This window comes from Heliconius melpomene, chromosome 18, assembly GCF_056956725.1.
Source record: "Heliconius melpomene rosina isolate 202511_hmr_F chromosome 18, ASM5695672v1, whole genome shotgun sequence".
Lineage (NCBI taxonomy): Eukaryota > Metazoa > Arthropoda > Insecta > Lepidoptera > Nymphalidae > Heliconius > Heliconius melpomene.
Genome location: NC_140406.1, coordinates 12,969,907 through 12,996,128, shown reverse-complemented (window position 1 = coordinate 12,996,128; position 26,222 = coordinate 12,969,907). Strand labels below are relative to the sequence as shown.

Genomic DNA, 26,222 nt, shown 5'->3' with positions numbered 1-26,222 from the left:
TCTTATAAAAATATTGTTTTTAGTTCATTAGAAATTCGAAAGTACATTTATTGTAACCAATTACAAAGCAATGTTGATTCCAGTCATTGCTCAAACATAAAAAAAGTTGACTGCAACTTACAATGAAGTCATTAAGACGAGATATTTGACGCAAAATGTGCAGCTGCTGAAATTCTTGACGTGCTTGAGAAGAAGATGTTTAGTTATTCGAAAATACCACAACTCTAAGCAGATAAAAAGAGGATGGAGTAACGATTTTAAAGTCTAAAGTGGTTAAGGGTTCATTATTTTTAGCTCCTGTATTTTCTTTCTCTAAAAAGGTAATTGAGGCTGTGTTACATGTTATTTAGATTGTTTTTCTCACTGGCAATAAACAATGTATTTTTGGCATATTTCCTATCGCAGGATAAGCAGTTAAAGGGATAAATTTTCGAGAGAGTGCTTGTTGAATACCAAAACCAAGTCAAATTGAAACCGAACCCAAAATTGTTATGAAATAGAAAATAAAAAAATAATAATATAATTTATAAAAATATAACATACACCCAAATTCAAAAGCCTACATTTCCTTTCATTCCTTTTACATCCAAATTCTAATGAATACATTATTACCATATCAGTCTATACACATTTTCGTAGGTCGCATAAAGCCATCCAAAATGAAAAGAGGCACCTAATTGAGCGTTATCTAAAGAGTTGTAAGGGGACCTCGGCAGCCGTAGTAATCCGATACAGACTGCAATTTTTCCTTTTAACCGTAAACAGTTTCGTTTTGATGCAGAAACTTGGCCGTGAAGTCTTAAGTTACTTTCGTGTTAAAACCTTTTGTTTTTCCATTACTTCTTTTTGCTAAGATTTTTGGCAAACTAAATATGCTTATATATGCCTATAATATTTATAGATTAATATTTCTCCTGAAGTCGGAATTGAAAGTAAGAACAGAGTGTCTTAATATTATTTTTTTTCTGCCTACTTTGTTATATGCCTGCTATATGCAGAATAAAACGCTGAAAATGTAGTGATGCCTTAAAAGAGGAGAAGAAAAAATAACTAAAAGTAACAAAACATCACAACGAGTTTTAGAGGCGCGGTATGTTGGGTGCTAGAACAAAATGATCATAATTCTTGCTATCAAACCATAGAAATGAAAATACTTCTCAAAGTAGTATTTGATCTTAATGGAAATTGAACCCACAACTAAAACGTGTAAAAGTGACAGAAAGCAATAAATACAGTGTATCGACACTACCTTCTCTCTGCCCTCATATGTTATTTTTTTATAAAGCAATTATGACACACTCATACTTTTGACTAATTAAAATTTGATTTCACGTTTCATTTAATCATGACATGAAATTAAAGATATTATTAACAATTCTATTTCAAGTCTATTCCACCGTCAATAACAGGTATTTTAACAGTCGAATGGGTTATATAGATAGCTGATATACTATAATGAATATTTAACCTTTGTCTAGACTGGATTAAGTTTTTTAATAAAATGAAATGGACATTGAATATTATTAGCTACCTATATTGTTTAATTTTTTTTTTTATCCAATTATTAACGTGGCATAAAAGATTTAATTATTTTAAATTTTAATAACAAAAGTAGTGGCATACTCATATTATAAATTGAAAACAAAAATAAAATAAAAATATTTTTTTTAAAACTTGATATATCAAACTTAGGCCTCCGAAATTCCTTGTAATTTAAAATATTATCTGCATATGAAATATGAATACCAAATTTCGCAACAAGTGACAAGCCCTAACAGAAACTTAATAACTTACTTAAAAATGCACCAAAAATTGGGAGCCGAGTCGTCCGACCGGCTCCGTAACCCAATATTACCTTACCGGACCCTCCGACACATATAAATTGTATTTTTATTCAAATTCTGCCTACGTGTCGCGATAAAGTCCTTTTAAAACAAATAACTAGCCTTACAATATAACATGGTAATGTAATTGTTACCTTAACTATTATTAATAAAGTTGAAATTAGGTAGAATTATAGTGTAGCTATGAGATACATCTTAAGAAAGACAAAAAATAAGTGTTCTTTTAAAGCTACCGGTAATAAAGATGTTGATTCATTTCATACATAATATGTTGAATAAAACAACGGAGCTGCAGTAAATACGTTTAAAGAACTAGACGCAATAACAAGGACGTAAATAATGTTAAATTATAGCATAGAGAAATAAGGACAAAAATTATTAAACTGATAAGTTTTCATATTAGGAATTCATAATGTTTTATATATCAGCTTATTATTATAATCATTCAAATTTGACGGAAGAACCTTAGACTTTCTTTTGTCTTTAAAATTTGAATACTAAAAGAACCTCATCCATTTACGAATAATTAAATCAAATAAAAGTTATCACAATCAAGTTGATTACTTCCAAACATATAAAAAGTTACTCATATTCGCAATCAAGTCGAGTGTTGCCGTCGGTAATAATTTCAAAGCCATAAACAGTTTATGCCGCTAGTGTGAGATTATAAAATCGTTAAGCGCTGCTCTCGTAAAATTTGATATAGCGAAAAATTATTATTTGTACAAACGAAGTCGATATTTGAGTGTTCAACCTTCTATAAAGGTAAATTAAGGCCCAACTCTGAATTAACCGAGCGTATAAACTGTAAACTTAAGATTGAGAGTTCATGTTACTTCCAAATTAAAATGAAACAAATATATAGAAGCCCAGAATAGAGAAAGAATGATAGTAGATGTCGCCTGAACGAACAACTTATCGATGTTGATAGATTCAGAAATGTCCCCACAACCTAATGTAGCGTAGTTAAATAGGGTAATTGTAATTATAGGTTTTAATCTATACACGAAGTTGGTCATGTTGCGGTTTCCACGGCTTTAAATGCCCAAGTGGCATCTGACACTTTTCAATTTTTTAATTTCCTTTGTCAATGGTATGTTCCTGAGCCCTAATCTTTCTCCAAATAAAGCGAGAGGCAAACCGGAACGAGTTTTAGAGAGAGACGCACACACTGCGCCCGCGCATGACAAGTGACCGGATTAATGCATTTTAAACGTCTAAGGCTTAATTTTGATCGCGGGTCCTTTAATTGAATGACTTTTTATACCGTTTCACCGAAATGGACTCTGGAACCTCTTCTCGTGTACAAGAAATCGCTTGTTTTGAATTCTTACGCTTTTTAATCTCTTCGAATGTATAATTTATTTGTAAGTTATTAACGTGGTGGAATTCGAGACGTTAGTTTTTTTTAAATGCTTAATAACTGACCACTAAAAAGTATTATTACAAACAAGGATTAGCAAACTGGAATTTTATAAAAAGAAATTATTTATTTCAACTTTACATACATTCAGACCATTAATTAAGAATATCTGAAGATTAAATAACGAATCAAAATTAGATATTTCACAACATATCAATCTTTTCATATACTAGCTATTTATCTTATTGAAATTTGTTGAAAGCTTGATCTATTTATCGGGCTATTTCTTTTTTTATGAGTCCGTTGAGAGCGTCCAACGTCTACCCAGCTCTGTGATTGACGACGTCCATAACCGATAGCCTGTTGCGCATGACCAAGTGAAACAATTTAATAAATATTTCCCCTGTCTGCTTTGAGAGCGATAATTTCTTCGTCATTTATCGCGCTAGCATTAACATTATTCAAGTTATCGGTTATGTTTTTGTTTTATTTTTTAAGACGTATTGTGGTTTGTTTGTGAGGTTATTGTGATTTTTTTATATTTCTCTTACAATTTTTCACGATTCTTCTGCATTTTATGGGACCACTGTCCGGTACATGTAGTGGGTTCGATCCCTACTCGGAAAATGTATTATTTTCATTTTCCTACCATGTCAAAACAAATTGCAACGTTGAAATGCCGCCAATAAGAATGCACTGAATCTTGAATTTGGGCAGAAAACGGGCAACGGAGTATCTTAACGTTGGAAAGATGAAAATGTTATAATTTTATTTACAGACCTTGCCAGTTAAATGGCGATATCTAATATACTAAGTCTTATTAGGAACAAAAAAAAATCTATTGAGATAAAACCATAACAGAACATTAATTTTTAAAAACGTAATTTACACAGTTATCTTTTCATCACTAAATTACAATATTTAGCTTTTAACGTCGCTGTATTTCTTAATTAATGTCACTGGAGTAATTAAGTATTCAATTATGAATTTCGTCGATGCACATAATAGATAGTCAAATAATAGCTATAAATGTTTTGGAATTATAGTGTACAATTTCTTTGAGAAACCTGTTCGATCTCATGTCCGATGAAAAAACCCCGTCAGCACAATTGATCCGGCCGGTATCGAGATTGAGACATCTCTGAAACGAGTTTCATCTTATTGATGTGGAGATGCCGCTTGTTATGAGAGTTAGCGATTTTGTTATAGATTTTTTTATTGATTAAAGTATTTTATGTAGTAGGAAAAAATCTGTTTTAATTTAGGTTTTTGTCAATTAAATAATGTAAGGAAATTAATATTCCCGTTCGTGAATATATCTTTAAAACGATGCTGTTTAACATTTACAACATACATTTTTTTTTTATCTTACTGTAAATAAATATTTCTAAAATAAAATTAAATTTAATAATTTCTAACCAACCAATTTGATTTCTGCCTAATTCTACGGCTACATCGACACATTATACTGAATTAAACCACGTAAATGGATAGCAAAATTTTGCCAATATTGTTTTTGGAACATTATACTAAAAAAAGTATATAAATATTAAAAATACGTCAAATTAACTATAATTATATTAACTACAATTGTTAAATCTTACAACTTGTACCACATCGATACGCCCACGACACACGCACATAATTGTTCTTAGAAACATTGATTCCAGTTTTTTGGGTCCCACCTCGATAGAAAACATAATTACTTCATGCGTTAGACATATGAAGATCTAATCCTGATGCATAGTGACCTTAAAGCTGCTTACTCACTATATATTTAGCATTAGTAAATTAGGATTTCGATTATCACTAGAACAAAACAGGCTGAAAAAACCTAGTGTTCATTCTCTACTTTCCTTATAAGTTTTCAGGCATTATGTGCTAACTTGCAGAACTTTACGCCGCGTTTTTATATATACTTTGATAAATTCTCCATATATTATCTATGTTTAATTAATCATAGACTATACAAAGCCACACACTGATATAAGATACGGGTAAATAGATACAAAGATTCTATTCATGATTATTGTGTGTGAAAATCAATTACCACGGTGTCTATTAAGACGCGGTTAAGAATGATTTTGTGATGTTGTAAACTTATAATTACCAGTCATCGACCGTCGACTATTTTTAATGCCACCTTTTTGTTTTGTTCCTTGATTGGATGATATATTCCAAAATTATATTTAGTAGTTTTAATGGAATAGAATTGTGAAAACAATTAAAATTTATATTAATTTCGAAGGCATTGTAGTGTATATACAATGGTTGTGGGTGAGATAGACCAAGCACGGCGTTAAGTTCCGGCACTCAACACGTAATGTCTCAAATTTAAGTAAAAGAAAAAATGAAATGTCTAAATTTACATTATTGTATAATGTATTCTGGACATTAACAAGCTTATATCTCGTATATGAAAGCAAAATATTTTTTTAAAATATATATCTACTCCCAAGTAACAGACAGGAAGAAAATCATTTAGTACGTCAACTTTAGTTACTACTAAATATTCATTGTATAATATTTAAAGTAATAAGTAATTTATATTCGTATTAGCATTCATATTTTGGTCTTCAATATCCTTATTAATAATTTACATATATTTTTATCTAAATGAATTGAGATGTTTATCTTTCTATAGTGTTTTTTTATTAGTGTTTAATGATCTGAATCTATTTGTATAATATTAAATGACAAGTTCGAAAATTATTTATTAATAAATACACTTGTACATAAGCTATACATAATATAGCTTTCCTTTAGAAAGTTAGCTTTTTGCCTTTGACTTTGCCAGCCTAATTTTTGATTTTCTAAAGAGATATTTTCAAAGGAACCTTTAATTTTCACAAGTAGTACAAACACAATAGTTTTTGGCTAAATAAGAGTGACTAAAAAATTACACGTTACTGTCTTTGAAAACGACTATACATACTTTTAATCTATATTTTAAGTTTCTTCCTTACCTTCTTCTTCTTCTTCTTCCTGGCATTAATCCCGGCTGTTACCAGGGTCTGCCTTCCTACTTAACCTACTCCACTTTGCACGATCTTTTGCGTCCTCGGTGGTTAGACCATTGGCTCTCATGTCCTGCATCACGACATCCAACCAGCGCTTCCTTGGGCGTCCGGGAGGTCGCGCCCCAGGAACTAGTATAGCAAGGCACTTGCGTCCGACATAGTTCTTAGGCCGGCGCGTAACGTGGCCAAACCATCTCAAGCGACGCTCTTGGAGCTTATCCGCTACGTCACGGACCCCAAGACTACCTCGAATGAATGTGTTGCGTATGCGGTCAGACCGCGTTACGCCGCACATCCACCTCAGCATCTTCATTTCCGTGACGTGAAGCTCCAGAGTGTGCCGAGATAGTGCTGGCCAACATTCGCTGCCGTATAAAAGAACCGGTCGGACGATGCTCTTGTATATCAGCCCCTTGAGCTTGGGCGGTATTCTGCGGTCGCAGACCACACCAGTGACCTCCCGCCATTTGGCCCAGGCAGCGCTTATCCGGCCTTGGACATCGTGGTCGATGCCTCCAGACTCGTGCATAACGGATCCAAGGTACCTGAACTTCTCCGACTTAACGGCTGGCTCAGGACCTATAAGGATGGTGCTCGAGTCCCGGCTCCCGCAGGCCATGTACTCTGTCTTCGAAACATTTAGTTTAAGACCGCCGTTCTCAAGCGTACCCTTCCAGAGGTTCACTTTACGCTCCAGCGTCAGTCGGTTCTCGGCAATGAGTGCTATGTCGTCGGCATACATCATCAGCCATTGAGGCTGGTCCTGGATGTGAGCCGAGACAGTGTCGAGCACTACATTGAATAAGAACGGACTAAGAGCCGAGCCCTGGTGAACCCCCACTGTAATCGGAAAGGGTCTAGTGTCGCCAACAGCAGTCCTAACCATAGAAGCGGAATCGTGATACATGCCCCTGATAATCTCAATATAGGCCTCAGGGATCCCTTCGGATCGCAATGCCCACCAGATACACTGACGAGGCACACAGTCAAAGGCCTTCTGCAGATCTAAAAAGGCCACGTGCAGAGCTCTCCTTTTTTCCCTGTATGCCTCCATCAAAGTTCTGAGGGCGAAAATGGCGTCCATGGTGCCCGATCCTGGCTGAAATCCATATTGAGACTCAGAGACAGTACACTCTCGGCGGAGCCTGAGGTCGATCATGCGCTCGAAGAGCTTCATGGTATGACTCATAAGCTTAATGCCCCTATAACTACCACAATCTTGAACACTGCCCCTTCCCTTGTAAATAGGGGTAATAAAGCTAAGCCGCCACTGATGCGGCATCTTACCAGTGTTCAAGATATGGTTAAAAAGGTCAGTAAGCATGAGCACACCAAGAGAGCCCAACGATTTCCACGCTTCGATCGGAATGTCGTCAGGTCCCACCGCTTTTCCGTTCTTCATGCGTCGAAGGCAATTACGTGTTTCGTCAAGGGTTATTGGGGCAATAAGTCCGAGGTTAGGCGGTGGGTCGTGATGAAGACTGCATGGGTGCTGAGTATTCAGCAACTCCTGGAAGTAGCTTCTCCACCTCTCCTTCACAGAGTCATGATTACAGAGCAGCGTGCCCTGGGAATCTCTGACGCAAAGACATTTTGCGATATCTTGCGTCACTTTATCCCGGGAACGTGCCAGTTTGTAAATGAGCTTCTGCCCCTCCACAGTTTCAAGTTTATCATACAATGGTGACAAACTCTCACTGCGGGCTCTGGCTACAGCTCTTTTACTGGCACGTTTAGCTACTGTGTACTCCAGTCTGTCTTCAGGAGAGTTGGATTCCTGCCACTTCTTAAAGGCAGCCTTCTTTTCACGAGTCACCTCCTGGACCTCGTCATTCCACCACCATGTCTCCTTGTCGATGACACGTCCTCCCCTAGAAACGCCAAGAACTCGCCTGCCTGCCGCAATGATTGCCGACTGAGCCCGATCCCAAGCATCCTGAGCAGTCTCGGTGTTAGTCGAAAGATTATGACTTTTCACCTCTGCCAGGAAGTCGGTCTGCATTGGTCCATTCAGCAACCACCACTTGATCCGAGGCCTACGTTTCTCGGCTACTTTCTTCTTCGGAGTGACGTTAAAGTCCATGACAAGAAGACGATGTTGGGCCGTTAGGCTTTCGCCTGGAATGACCTTACAGTTAGTTACCCTGCCCATATGACACCGTCTGGTCAATAAGTAGTCTATTTGAGTTGAGTGGGACCCGCTCTTATACGTGATAATGTGCTGAGAATTCTTTTGGAAGAACGTATTCACGACGGCCAGATCAGACGCAATACAGGTTCTCAGAATGTTTTCTCCCTCTGCATTGCGAAGACCGTGCCCAAAACCCCCGTGAACACGTTCATACGGCTCAGCAACCTTACCGACGTGCCCGTTCAAGTCCCCCCCAACTAAGACCACTTCGGTAGACGGCACAGCAAGTAGCACCCCTTCATACTGCTCCCAGAATGTCTCCTTTTCGGCCGCGCTACATCCCGCCTGGGGAGCATAGGCACTGATTAAGTTTGTGATAACGCCCTCAATCAGTACCCTCACTCGCATCAAGCGGTCGGAGCGACGGTCAACTTCAAGGAGCCCATTCTGAAGCTCTTCAGAAAGCACTACCGCTACACCGTTTCTACCTGAAGGTGACCCAGTGTATATAAGCCGGTAACCCTGTCCGATGTTACGGGACTTATTGCCCTTCCAGCGAGTTTCCTGGAGGAAAGCACACTGGACCCGACGTCTCATGAGTACATCTGCGAGTTCCCTGCATCGTCCGGTTAGAGAGCCAATATTCCACGTTGCAAAGCGGAGTTTCCGCCTGGGTACTCGCGTCTTTAACCGTGCCCGTACTTGACACGGTAGCCCTTGCCCACTTATCGCAGGTGTAGGGCGATGTGCCTGCGCGTCGTTTAGCGGCGACGCCCTAGCCGTACCCAGTTTCTTTGTTCGACTTTTCATTATGACGGCGGATGGCGGTTTTTTACATGGAGCGACTGCCGTCTGACCACCAAAACCCCTTTGTGGGGAAAAACCGGGGGGAGAGGAAAATAGAAGGGGTAGGATAGGTAAAAGGAGGGAGCTAAGGAAAGTAGGAGGGGGAGTTAGGACACCATTCTTACGGACTGGATGAGGATGTAAGAGTGGCGGCTCGAGGGTCCGGGGTCGCGTACCCGTATGCCCACAAACAAATATCGGACAGATATTTGTCAGGACATCCTCTGGATACAATTTTTCAAGTTTCTTCCTTACCGTTTACTAGTAATATAATACTAAAAAGGCGCCGCTAGCGTGTAGTAGAGCGTAGCGTGCTTTAGAAACAAAGTATATGCCAAATTTTTAATTCCAGTAGCAGCCATGGATCGACTATTTCAAAAATGATTTTAAAATTTAATTAAAAATATGTTATTCTTCTTTTTAGCTAGTTATTAAAACTTCAGTAATTAAATCTCCAACTAAAACAGTGTCAAGATTATATTATAGATACCAGTACAGTATACCAGTATAAGGTATAAACGACAAAAGTCTCTTGCACTTTCCAAGAAAGCTCATTATCGAGTTAACACGTGTTTTTGTCGAAATGCGAATTCCCACATGTGGTGTCGATGTGTTTTGGTTTCAATAATATCCTTAAGAAAAACAACGCCCAAAATGTCGCCAACTTAAATTACTGTTGACTTATTGTCTTTGTTTGTCAATTTTGGTTGGGCTGATTCGACTATTTTGGAAACAGATGTAAGACATGTAAGAAAAACTTTAATTTAATAAAGATTTAAGTTATGAGTAAAACATATTTTAAATTAGTTTAAACAATTACTGATACGTTTAGTATTTTTATATGTTTTACAACCTTTATGTCAATCACAATCAGTCAGTCACAGAGAAAAAAATATCTAATATAAGTTCTACTAAAAATATTATTGTATATAATTTACATACTATAGATATTATAGAAGTAGATGCTTCAACTACTATTCCTGGCTAACATTCCAAAGACAACGGCGTAAAATCTGAAATAAGACATGTCACGGCCATTAATTGTACAGAAATGAACACTCGCTGACGCGTACTCAGATTTATAAGTGTGCCATCTTGAGATTTATGATGAGTGCGGCGACAAATATAGTTGATATATTGAGGTAGGTTTCGAATAATCATTGGAATATTATAAAGATATATAGTATCATTTAAAATTAATATTAAAATTAATAGTTTTGAATTTTTTATCATCCCAAGTTATCTGTTCTTTTATGTGGATGAGGGTGAGTGGGCAAGAGAAGAGGACTCCATTGGACTGATTTTGGGTGACCTATCGAAACTTAATATATTTATATTCGTAACAATATTGTTAGCATATTAGAAAAGGATAAATAATGATTTATGACGTTTTTAGTTTTCAAGAATTTGCATTTTCATAAATGAGCATATTGCCGTACTATAATAAAATATCTTAAAATATAAAAATATTCACAAACAAATTTAAATCTACCTAAAATTTATAGAAAAATAGTGCATCATAAAAACGTCCTCGTTCAGGGCACGTTACGTTCTAACACCCACAGGGGTGAGCTCCTTACGCACGATAATTATGTAGTTGTAAATCTCCACACTCGACACGCGTAGTTAACACCCTTAGGGTTCGAAAACAAACCAATACTATTCCAAAGGATAATTAAACCACAGCCTTTAATTAGTTGCCGGAAGACCATGTGGCCGCAGCTTGCTGGCATTCGATATCTTCTGATAATTGCCACCCTTCATGTTTTTTATGAGATTTCTAATAGAACTGTCTAGGGTAGTTCCAAATATTTGAGCTTGTCGATTGTTTGGGATTGAGGTTATTTTGGATCTTGTTAAGTTGTAGATAATTATTATGTTTTTTTTATTATTATTACACTTTTTCAGCAATTTTCTGAAATTCGAATTGATAGATTTGTATCCATACCTACATTTCCCCGGTCTTTTTAAATCTTTTCTTGGTTCTGGACAAAGATGTTTAATTAAATAACTATTCCTATTCGTACATTATTTGGCAGAGTGATAAAAATAAATATCTTAATAATCAATACTAATACGAAAATAAAACTAAATAAATTGTTTCTTAAATGAATCATTAGAATATTATTTTAATACTAAACAGGAACCTAAATATTAAATACACACTCGTGTTAGGTGGCTTAAATACCTAAGCGGTTTCTAAAGACAAAGGAGTTTTTGTGGCTACTGTGAAGTTCTTGTTAATTATATACGACTCAGTTATTTTGCATTCACGTCAGTTTCATGAATATGACTAATCGACTAGTTTATATGCTCATATAGTTTTTAGTTTTTCTTTTTATTTAATTACCTGCTATATAAGAATCAATTCGTATATCTACTATGGATAAGCTAACAATAAGTTATAAATAATATAAATAAATAAATTTTAAATTATAAATAATATAAAAAAATTAATTTAAAATAAATTTTAAAAACTATTACTTAAATAAATGTTATTTAATACATTTTGAAATAAAAAATGTTCTTTAAAGCAAACAAGTAGAAGTCATTAGAAACAACATAGGCTAATAACACAGGACTTACCTTGCTCACGTCAGTCTACATTTGGTTAGTGTGAATAGCTGTCCTCGTTTAAGACCTTAATAATATTTATGTCAAAATGTATTAAAAATGCGTTCATCCATTAAGGCGGAAAATCTGATATACTAAGATATTTTTGTATTATATATGTAGATATTTAAGTATAGGTATTGTTGCTATGGTATGTAGCTAGTTTATGTGCATGTTTTAAACTTAATATTGTCTTTTAATATTTTTTTGAGCTTAAACTATTTATTTGAAATGGACTTGAAAAAAAATTTCTCCAATCTGTCATAAAGATTTTTTAATACCGAAACATAATTTCACAAACATCTTCATTTTTTTTAATATAGTTATTACATATTTTTAAATGAATGTGTTGAAATGCCACTATAAAATGAATTACCTAATAGTATTTTATTAAAAAGCACCATTTTACACAATTAACTTGCCGCATCCGACAGCATTGCGCCCGCGTACCAAAAAACAATAAAACGGCGGCGTGCCATCAACCCCGTTCAAAATTTAATATTTTTTCGTCAAATTCTAAGAACCTGTGTTATATCGCACTACCTGCCTTGATTATGGTATAAAAACCTCGTTAAGGACTTTTTGCGGACGGACCACTAATCGTTTTATGACAACTGATGTTTTAATGAGAAAATTGCTTTTACGCTTAAACTTATACGGTATATCTTCATTTTATAATATAGCCTTATTTGCTTTTATATTATAATAATACTGTTTAATATTCAGATATATTGCGGTTTTTAAAATGTAAAAGTATTTCCATAAATACTGAGTTCAAACATCAGAGAAGACAAGCAATAACGTTGACTATAATAAAGCTACCATACCTAAGCCATAATGTTTGTTTTTTGGGTAATGGTAAAAATATAAATAATTTTAATTTAAAACTAAATCAAAATTAGTTGAAATAAATTCGTTTTTAATATGTATATGACCCAAGGCTGTTTTTACAGTGGAATCAATAAGCTTGTAATCTTTTATCGATCTGTGAATATTACAAATATCCATGACATTACAAATTTAAATCGAAACACCTTTATGTTGCCGCCTTCAGAAACACAACTAATCTTATAATTTAGTGTTTGTCTCATTAGTATATGTTATAAAATCGCTAGGCATGCCATCTGAGGCCGCTACGCCGCCGGCAAACTTATTGACATTCATATTTAACGCCACACGTGACCCAAAACCCACACTCGATGTCGTCAATCCCCAGTAATTTTACGCCCAATCGAGAGCGATAAAAATTAATACATCACATGGACACCGACCCGATAGTCCTTTCGTACAAAAATCGACCCAGTCGGTCAGACTCCACCCACGACTTTCAATATGATGGAAAAAAGTACATATAAAGTCTGTTTTCGGATATAGTTTTTTTCGCGTTAGACCAATGTCAGGGTGACCAACGCGACCGGCGGTGGAATTCGAAACGTACGAAACTCCAGTCTAGCTATGGTAGCTTTTTATCGGTCGAAATATCGATGATTCTGGCGGTTCTCACAGATGAAGACATAAAAATGTTTGGTAGTCCGGCGGCGCGTCAAACGGACCACATGCAATATTTCGGAAGGTTTTCGGAATCGGCTCGTCTTCTTATTGGTTTGGGTGTCCGCCAAATTGGTGGTCCCTCGCGCCTTTTGCATCAACCTATTATTTTAGTCCAAATCGCCCGCCTCGTCTCGTACGAGCGTGATCGACAAATCAAGTCGTCTCGTTCTTTTTGTACCTCGAAACGTGTTTGTTTTTGAAGGTATAAGGCATGTAATTATAATGGAGTCTCGCGAGCAATCGCGCTTGTGATGAAGCATCGAGTTGATTAACTTTGATTAATAACTAAATAATCATGGTTAAGTAATAGATTGTTTTTGCCCACCACTATAATTATACGGCATAAAATATGCGAGGTTGTCGGTACGTTGGTTTTTTGCGAACGGTTTTTGCGTAAAGGATTTAACTTGCAAGCAAAAAATACGTCAAATAAGTTGTTAAAACTTTAATAAATATATACCTGTTAAATATTTTCGCGAAACCGACACGAGCTGATGCGAGGAAAAAACTCAAATAAAAATATTTGCCTTCGTTTGTTTTAATAAAATTGTCATTTCATTTTATAACATAATATAATAAGTACGGTAAAATTTTTATATCACATAAAAACTTTGATATGTTTAAATTAAATTTTGCTTTTAAATTTTATTTGAACTGGAATGAGTCATAAAATTCTTACAATCGGGGAAATATCGAGAAGGGTATCGACGTGCGTTTCCAATTAGCGTGGAAATACTTGGGACGTTCCTAATTTAGCAGGCATTATGGTATCTCGCGGAGAGCTCGTAAACGTCCGGCGGTGGGTTATTAATCACGTAGAGTATAATATGTGAACATTTATATGCAAAGCATGTTGACATCTCAATCTAAAGATAGTTTATTAAAGTAATATTTTTATTATTTAGTCACGCTCGAGCAGTTTTGTGGTAATATTCTCTGTCTGACGTCGGACAGTGAAACATTGTAGTTTAAGAAATATAAGTTTACTTTTATGAACTGCAAGATGTTTTTCTTTTGAATTATCAATAATAATTATTGTAATACTTTTATTTAATTTTATATGTATACTAGCGGATGTGCGCAGCTTCGCCCGCTTATTTGCACCCTTAGGGGGTATAAAATAACTATGTAGTTTTACATAATACATACAAACGTTCACTAATATATGCAATACAACACTCATTACAGACAGACACGTGTTCGACCACTAAATTGTCTAGATTATACAGCGTCTCTATCAATAATATCGAATTGCAGTTTCATTTGTATCGTAAACGATCAATAAATTATTAACAGTCTACGTATTCTATTGACTAAATTGTTTATGGCATATCTAATAAAGCTATCGATTTAGAATTAAGTTGGTAACGTTTAATGTTAAGGCCGCCGTCTGAATTTTATTATGCTATTATTAGTTTTAATAATTTAATATGTTTTTTTTATTTGTAAGGATTAAGTTAATGTAATAGTGACTGTGGGTTCGAGTCCCACTCCAGGAAATTAAATATGTAATATTTTCATTTCTTCGCTCTAGTGTCGAGGCAAAGCGCTTTGAGTATCGCCACTCAACACGCAATGCCTCCAGAATTAGAAAAGAACGGAGTGTCCTAACACTAGTTTTTCTCCACCTACTCTGCAGTGCGAAGCTGAAATCTGAAAAAAATATATGATTTATTATAATTGGTTCTCTACGATAACAAGCGGATCGTTTGGATTTTACCCATAATGATTATGGATCACCATAGTTTATTTTCTTGGAATATTTAAATTGATAATTTAATTACTTTCAGGCTTAGAATATTTAAGTGCAGCAAGAAGTCTACATCCAGAGCTTCACGCGGGAAGTACGCTTGCAAGTCAAGATTTCCAGTTTAGTTTAGATGGTACGTAAAATATCATACTATAAAACTCTTAAGAACTGAACGTATATTTGAAAATGGATGGACCATTGAGATCGCCATGGTCCAGCGGCATATCGTTTGACTGTAAAGGAGGCAGCTGGCAAATCTTAAACAGAAATTAGGGAACGAAGTGTCTTAACACTAAGCTTTCTCTGAGGAATACAGCGTTAAGCTAAAAACAAATAAAAATTACCTCCATATAATTTTAATATAATTATGAAATATATTGTTACAGGTTCTCGAATAGCTTCCCCAAATCGCCTCAGGTTATCTGGCGGGGCAATAGGTGCATCGGCTAATAGGAAACGAGCGGTTTCCTGGAGTCCTTACTCTGCTGAGTCCTTGGACTTGGCTGCTGTGATCAGAGCGTCACCTGCCAGCTTGGCAGTGAGAGCACCATCTGCAGCCTCCACTGGCAGTTATGGACATCTTAGCGCTGGTATTTAATATTAAATATAATTAATATAATGAGAGGTATATGTTATTTTGACAAAATGATTATTGTTTTATGTCGAAAATGTATTAATTATTCTTTATTTTTTCATCTAATTACATAGCATATTGTCATGAGATAGTGAAAAATCATTCCATTCTCGTTGTTCCATTTTTTTCTAGTCTAGTTAAAAACATTACTGATAATATTTTTCTACTGAAATTATTTTTTAAAAAATAAATTCTAAGTTAAATAAATGCTGATCTTATAACCTCTAGGTGCAATATCTCCCGCGTTATCCCTATCACACGCGTCTCTCGCTCAACAACTGTTGGCTCGCGGTGGCGTCGTCGGTGGTAGCGGGGTCCTTCCTGCGGGTGTTTTGCTGGACCCTGCGCATCAGCAAGCTGCGGCGGCCGCTGCGCACCACGCTGCGCACGCGCATCTTGTTGCTGGTATTCATAGGTGAGAACCATTTTCGAAATTATTACTCGAATTAGTAGTAGTAGAAGATATTTTAATTATTGAATTGACTTATGGATAATCAATCCTGCAACTATAGAGTATATTGTCATTATTTATTAATGTTAATACTTTAAGTTTTAATGTCAGATATTTGATTCTTATATTGTTTATTTTAGATCTCACATATCATCGCCGACGCAGCTACTGATAGGAGCACCAGTAGATGTAAGACCTGGACTCGGCTTAGACGGAACACCGCCCCAACATATGCAGCAACCACCGCAACAACCTGAAATTACTAGTGTTATGGAAGCTGATAGGTAAACATTTTTTTCTTCATTAAATACTATTAAACTCCAAATATTTATTTAAATTTATTTTATCCCTTGTTTTGTATAATAATACCATTTAAATCACGCCCACTCCTCAACTTTTTATCATAATAGAGAAATGTAATATTTTTCTAGTTTTAATATTTTGTGTCTTTTTTGACACACCTTACCTATATCTATCTATCTACCCGTGCTCATGGACTACTGCAAAGTGTTTGGAACTACGCTTTGTTTTTAAAAATATATCTTATCTATCGTATATATGTATGTATATGTTATTTAATTTATTGAATATGTACTCATTATATAAAATTAAAATGAAGTAGGTACCAAAAGATAATCTAAATTAATCATGAATCTTGCTATTTATTATGCACTAGTTAGCTGTTTATCTTATATGCTATTAATTTAACTCACTACAATAAAATCTATATATATATAAAAGGACTTGTCCTCACTGACTGAGGTAAGACGCACGCACAGCCGTAACCGCTGATGGTAGGAACTTGAAATTTGGACAGGTATTTACTTTTGTAATCTGGACATCCACTAAGAAGGGATTTTGAAAAATTTTAACTCTAAAGGGATGAAAGTTGCAAGTTTGTATGGATTTTTTTTTAAATCGGCACCGATTTTTATAAAATTTGAAATTCAGACTCTTAAAAATATTTAATTGAACACGTGTTTCATGGTTTTCGAGAATTCACTCCCTAAGGATGTAAATAGGGGTTGAAAGTTTGTATAGAAATGTTTTTAAATCGGCTCCAATTTTTATAAAATTTGAAATTCAGACTCTTAAAAGTATTTAATTGAATACATGTTTCATGGTTTTCTAGAATTCTCCCCTTAAGGGTGCAAATAACGGGTTGAAAGTTTCTATGAAAAAATCTTTAAATCGACATCGATTTTTATAAAATTTTAAATTCAGACTCTTAAAAATATTTAATTGAATACGTGTTTCATAGTTTATTAGAATCCATCCCTAAGGGTGCAAATAAGCATGCGAAGCTGCGCGCGTCCGCTAGTATATCTATAAAACATCCTTAATTCCGTCTTACAGTGCCTCAAACATCCTTAATCAAAGGAAATCCCCGCCTGGTCTGATATCGCATAGAGACATTAACAAGCCGCTATCAGCCGCCGCGGAGAGCACTGTGCACGACGGGTTGGACTCTAAGGACGAGCCTGGTGATTTTATTGAGACTAATTGTCATTGGGTAAGTTTACTATTGAATAATTATGTGCAGTACAGTCGGCGAGTCGTGGCCGCTAGAAGGAAGCTTTTTGAACTTTTGAGCATTGTTTAGCTGGGAAGAAAATAATTAATAGTAAGAAAAATTCTAAAACCAAATCTGCGCAGTTATCTACTGCTAACTTCGGAGCGGCCACGATTCGTCTATCGTACGAAATACAAAGAAGTGAAATAAAAATATGGTAGATATTAAAAGACAAATATAATAATAATATATTTAAATTAACACTATTTATTATATAACAATATTTCAGGTTGATTGTAAACTAGAATTTCCAACGCAAGATGACCTAGTGAAGCACATTAACACAGATCACATACACGCGAGTAAAAAGGCGTTCGTTTGTCGCTGGGTCGGCTGTTCGAGAGACGAAAAGCCTTTTAAAGCTCAGTATATGCTGGTTGTGCATATGCGGAGACATACTGGCGAAAAACCTCATAAATGTACTGTAAGTATATAAAATGGTGGTGCATTTTTTGAAGAATTTGACTTTACTTTGATTTCTATAGAAAATATTTACTTAGATCTTTTGTTAAAATAAATAGAATAAGTGAAAATATTTAAAAATTGTTTATTTATTTCAGTTTGAGGGTTGTTGCAAAGCTTATTCAAGACTTGAAAATCTAAAGACACACTTACGAAGTCACACCGGGGAAAAACCATACACTTGTGAATATCCCGGATGTGCGAAAGCCTTCTCCAACGCCAGTGACAGAGCTAAGCATCAGAATAGAACGCATAGTAATGAGGTAAGAGACTTATATTAAAAAAATAATGAATTAAAATATATATGAAAATATTATAGTTAGTTGTCTTATGTTTGAAATTGGTTGACTGCACATATGGTAGTTATGGATTCGGATCTCATACGAGAGTATTTAATTTATTTCTTTGGTCTGGTTAAATAATGTGCACCATCGAGCTCCATTATTCCGCAGGAATTTTCGGTTTTTCGCTCATTTTTTTTCATCTTGTTCCTGTATATAATGCGGGAGATGTGTTAAAATTAAATGGAAATTAATGTGCATTAATTAAACAATTTTTTCCCCATACATTTTTTTATATTCTTACTTTTTCTTTCAGAAACCCTACGTTTGTAAAGCTCCAGGTTGTACTAAAAGATATACCGATCCATCGTCACTTAGGAAGCATGTCAAAACAGTTCATGGAGCTGAATTCTACGCCAGTAAGAAACATAAAGGTGAGAATCAAAACTTATTTAAGTATAATAATAACTTAATAATTTGTAATATAACGATTCACTCTTTACGCTTATTAATTTGCTCATATTTTCCTTCATATTTTACATTTCTATAAGTAGATAAAATATAGTAAATTTGGAGACTATATTTTATGGCGGAACCTAGCGCCGCATTTAAATTTCTTGTCTGACTTTGTCCAAACTCCATCATCAGGTTGCAGTCGAGGTGATGATTCAGCGGAATCCGGTGGTGGTGGAGCAGGTTCATCCCCAAGGTCAGAGGAAGGAGTGCCCTTGGTTAGAGGTCATACTTCATCAGCGTCTGTTAAAAGCGAGAGTCCAGCCTCACCCTTACCTATGGGACTTCATACTAATGCTCATCAGGTGGCTCTTTTTATATTTTGTTTATTAGTTGTGTCATGTAGAATGTAGATGGAGAATAGAATGTTATGACACTCTGTTCTTATTCTTTTTATTAAACTATAATATAATAATTGTAAAATCGTTATATTTTTTACAGCTTTCAGCGCAGTGTGGCGGTGAATTGGATTTCGGAGGATCAGGTCTTGGCGGCTTCAGTGACGAGAATGGCGCACCTTATTTTAGGCTTGATGGAGAGGTAAATGTATTGTATAATAAATATACATACAATTTCTCAAAATATAGTTGAAAAAATTATTCAAAATTTGGTTAAAATTCTGATCTTAATTTCGTTTATATTTGTTCAATTTGCTAATATGCCTTTAAATACATAATTTTCATGTTAAAAACAATATTTTCATACTTGAAACATAAAACATGCAACCCACTAGCGGCTTCGTCCGTTTAAGCTTATTGTTAATATATTTTTAAATCTCAGGTTGAACAAGAAGTAGTTGGTGAAGTAGGACAGTTGCCTCTCATGCTACGCGCCATGGTGGCCATAGGGGAGCCTCGAGCGCACCACCACGCACCTCGCTTTGGAAACAAGATGGGTGTGGGGCGGTTAATGCCTCACGTTCATGATATTGGTGGTAAGTGGTCTTTCTTTGAATTATTTTTAAACTATATACATTTATATATTTTGTTTCAATCGTAATCGTATGTGCGGTAGACTGCGTGAACCTAAAACGATTCGCCTCCCCTAAATGATTTGCGTAGCCTGCTAGGCAGAGGGAAATTAGTGTTTAATAATATAAATAATAATATAAATAAATATTAAAGAGTAGATTGACGTACAAAACAAGTCGCCATAGCTACATGTATCACTTTATACAAAAAAATGTAACTTGTCAAAAATATGGTATGTACTGTGTGTTATATTTATTTCATTAATATATTTAAAAAACTATATATACGCATTCTATATTGCTTCTGTAAATAAAATTAATTGTACCAAGTTTCATACTCCTGCGTCGGTATAATTTTCGTAAAAAAGGGCTACAAATACATATGCAGTTTGTAGTACCTAACCTAATCACTTTTATTTTCCTTATAGGTGCAATGCCCGGTAGGACGGAACTAGGAGGTACCAACGTGGCAGTGGAGCTGAAATCCGGATTGCCCAACACAAGACGAGATTCGGGAATTTCTTCCGGAAGCAGCTTATATAGTGCAAGGTAAGGTTTTTTAATGATCTAATTGTTTTTTTTCAGCTTTACGCTATATTCTCCTATAGCAGGGTAGGCAGAGGGAACCTAGTGTTAATGGACTCCGTTCCCCTTTTCCGCACTCGAGGCTGGGTGTTCAGTGCTAAAACTCAACGAATTTGTATATGGTTGTTTACTTGTATAGATGCACTAAGAATAACTAACACTTGACTAAGCTTAACTAGTCCAACCAAATATTTTTTATTAATGTAATAAACCTAAATATTTAACTTGCTCATATATTTATCAGGGAGATTGCTTCAATGTTCATACATTTATTAGAGAACACTGTATATAATCAAACTCTTGTAACATTTTTTTTTAATAACAACTATTTAAAGTATTAATTCTATCCATTCTTTGCAGATCATCCGACATATCGCGTAAAAGCAGCCAAGCATCTGTAGTATCTGGTGCAGTGGCCATTACGACGGCACCGCGTTTAGTTACGCATGCAACTGTGTATGACCAGCTCTCGCCTGATAGCAGTCGGAGGTGAGATATGACTAGTTAATTACTTAATATGTTACCAACATATTGAACCTTTAAATGTTATTATTATGCTTATATTTATTTTTATTCTTGTTTATATAGCCAAGTTAAACAGTTATCTAATTAATATGTCTATAATAATATGTCTATACTATTTATATAAATATATAATATTTGGATCAGTATATCAACAATACCTCTTAGTTAGCTTACTTTGCTAAAATAATATTATTTGTATTAGTACATATTTGTCCATTTTATTTATTACAAAAGTAATTGTTTTACAAATGTTAATATTTTTTTGTGTGCGTACAATACCTTTTATTTTTATAAGTATTTATAATTTATTGTATTTTTCATAGATCTAGTCAAGTATCGTGTGTTGGATACGCACCGCCACCCTCCTCAGCACTAGCAGCTGTACAAGCAGTAAGAACATCGCAAGGGAATCAGGTAAAATGTTATTTATATTTTTTAACTTTATTGATTGATTTTGATGATTGATATGATGTAAAAGATCATAAAGAAAAAAATCACACGCAATGCCTCCAGAATTCGACAGAAAGAGGGGAACGGAGTGTCTTAACACTAGGTTCCCTCTGCCTACCCTTCTGTGTGCGGGATACAGCGTGAAGTTGAAAAAAATGTATCTAATATATACTTGTACCATAAACGAACCACTTTTCGCCCAATATATCTACAAATTGCGTATGGAATGTAGAAACTTATCGCCGCTCTTAGTCTTGTTTCCAGACCGAGCAAATATCAATAATTCATTCAATATAATAACACTGACGGCCTCGTGTACCAAAAATATATATGTCTCATTATTTCCAGGCTGTGCTCCTCCGAGGTGTAACCTGTTCAGAAGTGAGGGCAGAGGAACTAGCACTAGAACTAGATCCAAATGTGCAAATCAAGGAAGAAGCTAGACGGCTATCTGAACAGTCCAACTTGAGCGACCAGGCCCAGGGGTACCAGCCCTATCCTTGTAATAATGATGATGTGGTAAGTTAAATGTATATAATAGCAGTGTATAAAATCTATGTTTAATCTACATTACAGTTTAGAATATCATTAACTTTTTTTATTATTCTTTACACTTATTTGTTCAGTTATGTAAGAAACAAATTTTATAAATTTAAGAAGATGGAGTGACTTAACAATAAACCGTGAAATTTATTATTTTTACTTTTACTATTCTAATAAAATATTTTCTAGTTTTTAGATATCATATTAATCTTTTGTTTAAGGGTGATGCACCATTCCCATTTAAAACTGAAGATGACCACGAGGTGAACTACAAGGAGTCGCGTTCAAATTCGACCAATACTGTGGTTATCACTACCGCCCAAGTTCACCATCCTAACCAAGAAGTTAACCTAGAACAGGTAAATATGGTTCTAATTATATTATGGGAATGATTTTTTTTATTATTTTCAGATTTTTGCTTCCGCAGAATCTTTTTATATTTAATACACTATCTTATAAATTTAGGCTATCTTAATATGTGGTGGGCGACAAAGTCCTCTTATAAATGTTAATAATTATTAAAAAAATAACGTACATTAGTATATATGCATTTGTAAATCTGTTTAATTGATATTTTTGTATATTCTAGGTCGCTGAAGGTGAAATGGTGGAAAACAAGCTGGTGATACCAGACGAAATGATGCAATATCTTAACCAATCAATATTGGGAACCGATTCGGTAGCACCAGCCAAAACAGACTCCACAAATAAAAAACCAGAAGGGAAAAGCAGCGAAGATGACAACCCTACCAAAGACATTTTAAGCAATGAAACACAAAACAATAACAACGATAGTGATAAAATCAGTGACGTCGCTACTAGTGATGATTCTCTCCTCAAAAATCTAGGTGCCATAGGAAGTGATCTCAATATAAGTGATATCCAAGTCGATTTAAGGTCGTTAGACGTTAGTATGTCGGGTAACAGTGGCTCTCTTTTAGTCCCTAAGTCTCCAAATGAAAAGAATTCTTCAATACAAGAGCAAGTAATTCCGGAAGTTATTGAAAAATGTGAACAAGAATATACAAAACCTCCTACAAGTAATGTTTCTACAAATAATCCGTTACAATCATTACAAACGATGGCTGCAAACCAAACGGAACAATCTAATAGAATGAGAATAAATAATCCACTACCTCAAAAGCCCGCCATGAGTCCCAAAACTGTTGTGATGACTCCACAAACTATTATGAGTCCTAATCTAGTGCATAGTATGTTGAGCCCTCAAAGTCTTCCCCATAGTTCTATGAGTCCTCAGAGTGTAAGAAGTCCTCAACATATGCCGCACGGCATTATGAGTCCCCCTAGTGTGTACAATGTTATGAGTCCACAAAGTGTCATGAGTGTAATGTCTCCGCAACATAATGCTATGAGTCCACAAAGCATGCAAAGCTTAATGAGTCCTCAAATGCCAAACCAGATGACGATGAGTCCACGACATAATAATATTGGAAGTCCTATTTCACAAAACATGGCAAGTCCCATGAGTCATGGCATGGCAAGTCCCATGCATCCTGGACTACAAAGTCCCGTTACAAACCCTATGGTGCAAAACATGACAAACATGACAATGAATGTTCAACCAGTTCAGAATCAAAATCAAAATATGATGATGAACACACCAGCTTTATCAGCACCACCGTATAATAATCGTCAGAACTGTAATAATAAGGTACCCAATAAGAACTTTAACAATGTTCCTAATCAATTCCAAAATCAAAACTACAACCAAGCCCCACCTTATCCAGCACAAAACCAAAACTTTAACATGAGAAATCAAAACATGCAACCATATCAAATGATGGCGCAGTTCAATCCAAATCAGCCTCAAATGGCGATGATGCCGGCAAACCATCAGAATATGGTGTATAACAATCAAATGAATTACATCCAACCCATGGCTTATATGAACCAAACAAATCAATTGCATCCGATGCAAATGTCAAGATCATCAGTGATGAGTGTTGATAATAGCGGTAACATGAGCCGAGGAGCCTTAAATAGTTATTGTGAACAACAGAGCATGTGTCCACCGCCAGCGCAAAACGCACAATATAATCAAAACATGCAATACCCTCAACCACCACCTTATAACACTGTAGTAAACAACTCTAACGTAATGGGTCCACCACCGCCGAAAAACAATCATCAATACAACCAAGCTATGATGAACAATAATCAATATTATAATCAGCAACGCTCCTACAACCAATGGGACTATCCAGGGAATCAATTCAATAAACATAATATGCAGAAATTAGTGCAAAATTCCGTCAACATGTCCACGGGAAGCCAAAAACCGAATGGAGCGAGGATGTCAATAAATTGTAACCAGATAATTAAAAATGGTGGTGAACAGCAAACTGATTGTAGTATGAACAGTTTGAGAAGTCAAAACCAAGCGGACGTCCAAGTGTGGGATATATCGCAATCCCAAATAGAGGCTACGAACGGAAGAAAGAAGAACCAGAACAACATGCGTCAGGAAACTTATCAGCGGACTTTAGAATATGTCGAGAATTGTGAAAATTGGAAAAGTTCGGAAATGGTCTCAAGCAGTACTCATCCCTTACAAGGCGGCGACAACATGGTTGTAAACGATCTCCAAACATCTTTATCTTCGTTTTATGAAGAGAATCAATATTTGCAAATGATACAATAGTTTAAAAGGTTGTGTTGATTTACAGTATGGTCGACGAGTCCTGGTCACCCTGAAGTTAGGCTAGTTGCACTTTTACGCATTGTCCATTTGGAAGAAAATAAACAAAAGTAAGAAAAAAATATAATAAAATCTGCGGAACTATCTAAAGCTAACTTCAGGGCGGCCATGAGTTTTTTTTTAGTTTGGTAAATAATTGTGGTGCAGCAGCAGATAACTTTACTCTGCCTCAAGAGACTGACTAATGATTAATTCTAAATTTCTCGTATCATTATATGCAATATTTTTTTTATCTATGGTATTTTTATCTATATTTTCCAAATTATCTTATGAAAAATATTTTAAAAAATGGATTTTTATTCATCATGTTATTTCAAATCATGTAGGTACTTGATTTTTATGTTTTAAATATTGGACAAAATATTTACACTCTGGCCTTATTTTATTGATATGTGAACATTGATTATGAATTTGCTAATATTTTTCTTATCTATTATTTTATAGCTAAAAAAAAGACAAAAGTAACGCACATTTTAGAGTTGTTGTAAATAATACATTTCAAATGTCTTCCACTTATAACAATATTAGCGCTTATTTTAAACCAGTGCCTTTACAATGAATGTATATAGAAAAAAAGAATTTAGCAAAAGTGCCTTAATTTTTAAAAAGGATTCGCTGGTGCCTATTTTATTAAGTGAATTTAACGAGTAAATTTATTTTTAAGTATTTTTTTCTATAAATACTGTAAGTTTCAACTGAGATTATTAATGCTGTACAAAGTAGATTTTTTAGAATTTTTACAAATGTTAAATTCGATTTAATTTTAATTTTAATTTTAGTAATAGACACTAAGTAAGTATTGCAATAAGAACAATGTTTCGAAGACAACGAATCTCCTAGTTTAATGTTTTATATGAGATTACTAGATCTAAGTATTGTTGTTTATTTAAACTAAGAATGAACGCACAAATGAAGTTTTATAAAGGGGAACTGTATTTTGTAATAAATTATTGTTTGTAAAAAAAATCTTTTGTAAACATTTTTGAACATTAATTTTTAATAAAATTATTGAATAAATTTCTTATGACGTATTTTGTTGTTTTCTTTCTTTTAATATATATTTAGTATTCATAACTAAGCGAAAGAAGCGTTTACAAGGGTACCTATAAAACTACTGTTTTGAATTTAAGAGGAAATAAGTTACTAAAATCATAACTTCTTTTATGTATGTTTCACAATATATGAATTATCACATTATTACCATTCTATTCTTTTCTTTTACTTAGCTTAGCTTTTACTTAGCGTATTGAACGGTGGAACTGAACATAAATAATATTGTTAGCGTACTCGTGTAAAAGTGGGTAGATTTAGGTAAAAAAGACAATAAAAGCAGTGGAATAGTGTCAAACGGACACAGTTGCTTGTAGGCGGAAGTCCTGATTGGAAGGTATCTAGTGT

General features: G+C 34.9%; 1 protein-coding gene across 1 annotated transcript in view; it reads left to right on the top strand.

Moving 5' to 3' along the window:
* Positions 1-25,855, top strand: part of ci (transcriptional activator cubitus interruptus) — an 86,538-nt gene extending 60,683 nt beyond the window's left edge. The window contains exons 5-21 of the mRNA XM_085201757.1: positions 15,159-15,251; positions 15,505-15,708; positions 15,981-16,167; positions 16,344-16,487; positions 17,560-17,716; positions 18,006-18,200; positions 18,337-18,501; positions 18,836-18,953; positions 19,168-19,337; positions 19,474-19,572; positions 19,813-19,966; positions 20,431-20,551; positions 20,948-21,076; positions 21,436-21,526; positions 21,911-22,081; positions 22,327-22,464; positions 22,695-25,855. Coding sequence (XP_085057883.1) covers positions 15,159-15,251; positions 15,505-15,708; positions 15,981-16,167; positions 16,344-16,487; positions 17,560-17,716; positions 18,006-18,200; positions 18,337-18,501; positions 18,836-18,953; positions 19,168-19,337; positions 19,474-19,572; positions 19,813-19,966; positions 20,431-20,551; positions 20,948-21,076; positions 21,436-21,526; positions 21,911-22,081; positions 22,327-22,464; positions 22,695-24,767 — 4,409 coding nt within the window. The 3' untranslated portion in view covers positions 24,768-25,855. The remainder of the gene's footprint in view (positions 1-15,158; positions 15,252-15,504; positions 15,709-15,980; positions 16,168-16,343; positions 16,488-17,559; positions 17,717-18,005; positions 18,201-18,336; positions 18,502-18,835; positions 18,954-19,167; positions 19,338-19,473; positions 19,573-19,812; positions 19,967-20,430; positions 20,552-20,947; positions 21,077-21,435; positions 21,527-21,910; positions 22,082-22,326; positions 22,465-22,694) is intronic.
* The last annotated feature ends 367 nt before the right edge of the window (positions 25,856-26,222 follow it).